This window comes from Arachis stenosperma, chromosome 2, assembly GCF_014773155.1.
Source record: "Arachis stenosperma cultivar V10309 chromosome 2, arast.V10309.gnm1.PFL2, whole genome shotgun sequence".
In the NCBI taxonomy this organism is placed as follows: domain Eukaryota; kingdom Viridiplantae; phylum Streptophyta; class Magnoliopsida; order Fabales; family Fabaceae; genus Arachis; species Arachis stenosperma.
Window position 1 is genome coordinate 69291001 of NC_080378.1, and position 7151 is coordinate 69298151.

Here is a 7151-nt window from a genome sequence, read left to right on the forward strand (position 1 = left end):
TTGACACAATCACACCACAAGCATATGACTAGGAAAACAACTCTTTGAGCTTTTAATCATGTTTGACCTCCCTAGTCATTGATGCTCAAAGCCTTGGACCTTGCTTTTATAGTTTCCTTTTCTTTTGCTATTTCTTTTGCTTCAAGGATTAAATTTTTATTTATTTCAGAGAAGTCATAATAATTCTCTGAATTCCTGTTCCTTATACATCAACATCCTTTGATTCAAATTAAAATATGAACTCTTCATGTCATGCACTCAAAATCACAAATAATACCACCACATTTAAGTAAATAAGACTACTCTTAAAATTAGACTCAATTTCTCAAGCAATACATCACTTCTTTTCTTTTATTTTTAGATTCAAGTTCAGTGAGTGGTGCGTAAGACAAAAATATATATTTTTACTAGAAGTACTAACGATCATGCAAGCAATCAAAGCAACAGAAAACAGAAGACATCAACATAAGAACAGAAAAGAAATAGAATGAAAGGAACTCAACCACCTCAGTTATGCTGGTGGTCATCTCATTCCTTCATGAAGAACACTCGTCTCCCTTTGGTGCTGGACAGAAAAGCCATAAGCGAAGCGTCAACACCAAACTTAAAGGTTTACTTGTCCTCAAGCAAAAAAAAACTGCAAAAAGAGAGGGATATAAAAGCAATTAATATGATGAAAAAAGGATAAAATGAAAAAAAGAGCAATAGAGAATTAGGATTTGTGAGGGGGATGATTTTGAAATTAGAGCAATAAAGGCACAAACGACGTGCACGCGTGAGGTACGCATACACGTGATCTTGTTTGTGTGCAAAGCACAGTTCCTACGCTACTCCAGCGCAGCTTTCGGCCTTCTTCGTCTCTTCTCTCTTCTTTTTTTTTTTTAAAATATTCAATTCCTTCTTCTAAAATTGTTGCATGATCAGATAAAACTCAATAAGAATCAGATAAATAAGAAAACTACTACTACAAAAATAACTAAGGATACGAAATTATCGGGTTGCCTCCCGACAAGCGCTTCTTTAACGTCACTTGCTTGACGGTCAGTTCTGCTAATTCAGCAGATGAGTGGACCTCTGGTGATCAATCTCGCCCCCAAGATAGTGCTTCAACCTCTGGCCATTCACTGTAAATTTCCTGTCAGAATTCTCTTCATGTATTTCCACATGACCATATGGTGAAGCTCTGGTAGCCACAAACGGTCCTGACCACCGGGATTTCAGCTTCCTTGGAAAGAACTTGAGCCTTGAATTATACAGAAGCACTCACTGTCCTGGCTCAAAGACTCTGATGGCAATCTTCTTGTCATGTAATAACTTGGTTCTCTCCTTATAGAGCTTGGCATTCTCATAGGCTGAGTATCTGAATTCATTAAGCTTATTTAACTGAAGCATTCGCTTAATTCCTGCAGCTTCTGAATCAAGGTTCAGATACTTGATTGCCCAGTAAGCTTTATGCTCCAGCTCAACTGGCAAGTGACAGGCTTTGCCATAGACCAACTAATAAAGATACATGCCAATGGGAGTCTTGTACGCTGTCCGGTATGCCCAGAGAGCATCATCAAGCTTCCTAGACCAGTCCTTTCTTGAAACACTGACGATCTTCTCTAGAATTCTCTTAAGTTCCCTGTTGGAAACTTCAACCTGTCCACTTGTTTGAGGGTGATAGGCGGTTGCCACTTTATGACGGACTCCATATCTCTGTAGAAGAAGGTCCAGCTGTCTGTTGCAGAAATGGCTTCCTCCATCACTAATGAGTGTACTCGGGACACCAAACTGGATAACGATATATCTCTGAAGAAAGCTCATGACCACCTTGGCATCATTGGTGGGTTGAGCCACAGCTTCCACCCACTTGGACACATAATCAACTGCCACTAGAATATAGTTGTTTGAATGTGAGGGTGGAAAGGGTCCCATGAAGTAAATACCCTAGACATCAAACAACTCAACCTCAAGAATCCTCTGCTGTGGCATTTCTTGGTTGGCAGGGAGATTCGTGGATTTTTCACATCTGTCACAGTGCTTCACAAATGCTCTTGCGTCCCTAAGGAGAGTCGGCCAGTAGAATTCGCTCTAAAGGACCTTTGTAGCTGTCCTTTCACCACCAAAGTGGCCTCCATAATCTGAACCACACAGTGCCAGAAAATCTGCTGTGTTTCTTCATCTGGAACACATCTCCAGATGATACCATTTGAACACCTCTTAAAAAGATATGGTTCTTCCCAAATGTAGTACTTTGCATCCGTCAATAGCTTCTTTATTTGTTTCCTGCTGTACTCCTTTGGAATGAAATTCATGACTTTATAATTTTCAATCTCTGCAAACCATGGAGCCTGCTGAATGAGAAATAACTGCTCATCCGAAAATGTCTCAGTCATAGCTGTGGGTAGTTGTACTCCTACTTCAGGCTCAATTATGGAGAGATGGTCAGCTACTTGATTTTCTGACCCTTTCCTGTCTTTTATCTCAATATCAAACTCTTAAAGGAGCAACACCCATCTGATTAATCTTGGTTTAGAATCCTGTTTGGTTAGAAGGTACTTCAAAGCAGCATGATCATGATCAGTATAAATAATAACCTTAGAACCAAGTAAATAGGACCTAAACTTATCAACAGCATACACAACAGCTAATAATTTCTTTTCTATAGTTGTGTAATTCTTTTGTGCATCATTTAACACACGACTGGCATAGTGAATGACATGTACAAGCTTACCATGCCTCTGTCCTAAAATAGCTCCTATAGTAAAATCACTGGCATCACACATCAATTCAAATGGTAAATCCCAGTCAGGGGGAGCTATAATGGAAGCAGAGGTAGGGTTTGCTTTCAGAGTTTCAAAAGCATGCAGACAATCAAAATCAAAGACAAAAAGAACATTAACAACCAATAGGTTGCTCAATGGTTTAGCAATTTTAGAAAAGTCCTTTATAAATCTCCTATAAAATTCTGCATGACCCAAGAAACTCCTGACTGCCTTAACATTTGCTGGTGGTGGTAATTTTTCAATTACCTCCACCTTTGCTCTGTCAACCTCAATCCCCTTACTTAAAATCCGGTGTCCAAGAACAATACCGTCTGTGACCATAAAATGGCATTTTTCCCAATTCAAAACAAGGTTTGATTCTTGACACTGTTTCAAGATAAGAGATAAATGCTTAAAGCAGGATTCAAAAGAATTACCAAAAATAGAAAAGTCATCCATAAATACCTCAATGAACTTTTCAACCATGTCAAAAAAAATTGAAAGCATACACCTCTGAAAAGTTGATGGAGCATTACAAAATCCAAATGGCATTCTCCTGTAGGAAAATACTCCAAAGGGGCATGTGAATGCTGTCTTCTCTTGATCTTGAGGGTCCATTGTAATTTGATTATATCTAGAATATCCATCTAGAAAACAAAAAAGCATGACCAGCTAACCTCTCAAGCATTTGATCAATAAAAGGCAGGGGAAATGATCCTTCCTTGTAGCAGTGTTGAGCCTCCTGTAGTCTATACACATTCTCCATCCTGTGATTGTTCTTGTAGGAATAAGCTCATTCTTTTCATTCTAGATTATTGTCATCCCTCCTTTCTTGGGAACTACTTGCACAGGACATACCCAAAGACTGTCAGAAATAGGGTAAATAATACCTCCTTCCCATAATTTCATTAGCTCTTTTTGGACCACCTCTTTCATAGTTGGATTGAGTCTCCTTTGTGGTTGCACAACTGGTTTAGCATCATCTTCAAGAAGGATCTTGTGCATACACTTGGTTGGACTAATCCCCTTCAAGTCACTAATGGTCCACCCAAGAGCTATTTTATGGTTCTTGAGCACTGAAACAAGCGCCTCTTCCTCTTCAAGCTTCAAGGAAGAGCTAATAATCACTGGATATGAATCATTTTCACCCAAGAACACATATTTCAGAGAAGGAGGTAAAGGTTTTAGCTCAAGCATGGGGGCTGATGAGCGGATAATTTGTATACTTTTTGGCATTGTTTTTAGTATGTTTTTGATATGATATAGTTAGTTTTTAGTATATTTTTATTAGTTTTTAATTAAAATTCACTTTTCTGGACTTTACTATGAGTTTGTGTGTTTTTCTGTGATTTCAGGTATTTTCTGGCTGAAATTGAGGGACCTGAGCAAAAATCTGATCCAGAGACTCAAAAGGACTGCAGATGCTGTTGGATTCTGACCTCCCTGCACTCGAAGCGGATTTTCTGGAGCTACAGAAGCCCAATTGGCGCGCTCTCAACGGCGTTGGAAAGTAGACATCCTGGGCTTTCCAGAAATATATAATAGTCCATACTTTGCCCAAGATTTGATGGCCCAAACCGGCGTTCAAAGTCACCTCAAAGAATCCCAGCGTTAAACGCTGGAACTGGCACCCAAATGGGAGTTAAACGCCCAAACTGGCACCAAAGCTGGCGTTTAACTCCAAGAAGAGTCTCTACACGAAATTGCTTCATTGCTCAGCCCAAGCACACACCAAGTGGGCCCGGAAGAGGATTTTTATGTCATTTACTCATTTCTGTACACCCTAGGCTACTAGTTTCTTATAAGTAGGACCTTTTACTATTGTATAGAAATCTTTTGATCACTTTTAGATCTCTAGATCATCTTTGGACATTTTAGTTCTTAGATCATTGGGAGGCTGGCCATTCGGCCATGCCTAGACCTTGTTCTTATGTATTTTCAACGGTGGAGTTTCTACACACCATAGATTAAGGTGTGGAGCTCTGCTGTACCTCGAGTATTAATGCAATTACTATTGTTCTTTCATTCAAATTCCGCTTGTTCTTTATCCAAGATATCACTTGTTCTTCAACATGATGAAGGTGATGATTGACGCCCATCACCATTCTCACTCATGAACAAAGTGACTGACAACCACTCTTGTTCTACAAGCATTTGAGGCTTGGTGAATATCTCTTGGATTCCTGATTGCACGATGCATGGTTGATCGCCTGACAACCGAGTGCTCGCCTGACAAACGAGCTAACCATTCCGTGAGATCAGAGTCTTCGTGGTATAGGCAAGAACTGATGGCAGCATTCAAGAGAATCCGGAAGGTCTAACCTTGTCTGTGGTATTCTGAGTAGGACTCAATGATTGAATGACTGTGACGTGCTTCAAACCTGTAACCTACTGGGCGTTAGTGACAGACGCAAAAGAGTTATTCTATTCCGGTAGGGGAGGGAACCACACTGGTGATTGGCAGCACTGTGACAGAGTGTGTGCATTAGCTTTCACTGCGAGGATGGGAGGTAGCTGCTGACAACAGTGAGACCCTATACGAGCTTGCCATGGAAAGGAGTAAGAAGGGTTGGATGAAGACAGTAGGAAAGCAGAGAGACGGAAGGGAAGGCATCTTCATGCGCTTGTCTGAAGTTCCTACCAATGAATTACATAAGTATCACTATCTTTATCTTTTATGTTATTTTCGTTCATCACCATATATATCTGAGTTTGCCTGACTAAGATTTACAAGATGACCATAGCTTGCTTCAATGCTAACAATCTCCGTGGGATCGACCCTTACTCACGTAAGGTATTACTTGGACGACCCAGTGCACTTGCTGGTTAGTTGTGCGAAGTTGTGTAATGCCATGGAATTGAACCACCAAGTTTTTGGAGTTCATGACCAGGGATTATGAGAGTTGTGAAAAAGTATTGTTCACAATTTCGCGCACCAAGTTTTTGGCGCCGTTGTCGGGGATTGTTCAAGTTTTGAGCAAGCTTTTGGTAACAATGCCTGGGATTGTTCTAGTTTGGACAACTGACGGTTCATCTTGTTGCTTAGATTAGGTATTTATTTTTTTTCGAAATTCTTGAAGATGAATTCTAGAGTTTCATGATGATTTATTGAAATCTGGCTGGCTGAGAAGCCATGTCTAATCTGATTGGACCGAGGTTTCAACTTATCACCACAAGAGCTTGTTGATTTTCATCAATTTTGCTCTTGGAGCAGTGATCTGCTAAGATTTGGCTGACCTTTGGTCATGTCTAGTGTTTTGGACCGAAGCTTTCTTTGAAAGCTTGGCTGGCTGTGAAGCCATGTCTAATTCCTGGACCGGAGTCTTAGACTAGCATTGCACTGATTCCTGGAATTCTCATTAAGAATTTTGATATCTTTTCCCACTTAATTTCGAAAAACACAAAAAAATTTACAAAATCATAAAAACCAAAAAAATATTTGATGTTTCTTGTTTAATTCTAGTGTCTCATCTCAAGTTTGGTGTCAACTGCATGCATTCATTCATGTATCTTAAGGATCCTCAAGTAATTCTTGATGATTTTTGTGTTCTAATCTTTGAATTCTATTGACTTGAAGTATTTTGTGTGTCTCATATGCATTCTCATATTGTTAGTGTCAGTAGTATACAAACTGCTAAGTTTGGTGTCTTGCATGCATTGTTATTTGATTCTTGTTGCATTTTGATTATTAAAAATCCAAAAATATTTTTAATTTGTGTCTTTTCAAGTCAATGATACAAGGGATTGAAGATTTAGAACACACTGCAGAGGAATTATACAGAAAAAGCTGAGCATTCAAAAATGCCCAGTGAAGAAGGCAGACTGGCGTTTAAACGCCAGCCAGGGCACCTGGTTGGGCGTTTAACGCCCAAAAAGGTAGCATTTTGGGCGTTAAACGCCAGAATGTATACCATTCTGGGCGTTTAACGCCAGGATGGTGCTAGGGGGAAGATTTTGTTTTCAAATCAATTTTTTTCAAGTTTTTCAAAATCAAATCTTTTTCAAATCAAATCTTTTCACTCAAATGTTTTCAAAATTAATTTCTTTCCTTTCAAAGATACTTACTAACAATTAATGATTTGATTGAACATTTTTTTTTTTTGCCTTTTCTGTTAAGGAAGGTTTTATGTTTGAATCATATCTTTTCTTGTTAGGCAAGTCACTAATTTTCCAAATCAAATCTTTTAAAATAATTTTCAAAACATATCTTCTAAAATGGTTTTCAAATCATATCTTCTCAATCACATCTTTTTAAGACAATAACCTTTCAATCATATTTTTTTTATCATATCTTTTTCAAATTAGTTTTCAATCAAATCTTTTTAGTTTCTAATTTCAAAATCTTTTTCAAAAATCACTTGATTTCTCTTCCACTTTCAATTTTCGAAAATTATCAATCAAATT

The 7151-nt window shown here is 38.6% G+C and overlaps 1 protein-coding gene across 1 annotated transcript; it reads right to left on the minus strand.

Annotated features, from left to right (window-relative positions):
- Nucleotides 1-1263: 1263 nt before the first annotated feature.
- LOC130962970 (uncharacterized) lies at nt 1264-2378 on the minus strand. The gene is made up of 3 exons (XM_057889125.1): nt 2103-2378; nt 1515-1851; nt 1264-1466 (listed from the first exon to the last, which is right to left on the minus strand). The coding sequence occupies exons 1-3, from the start codon at nt 2376-2378 to the stop codon at nt 1264-1266; spliced, it is 816 nt and encodes a 271-aa protein (XP_057745108.1).
- Nucleotides 2379-7151: the final 4773 nt, after the last annotated feature.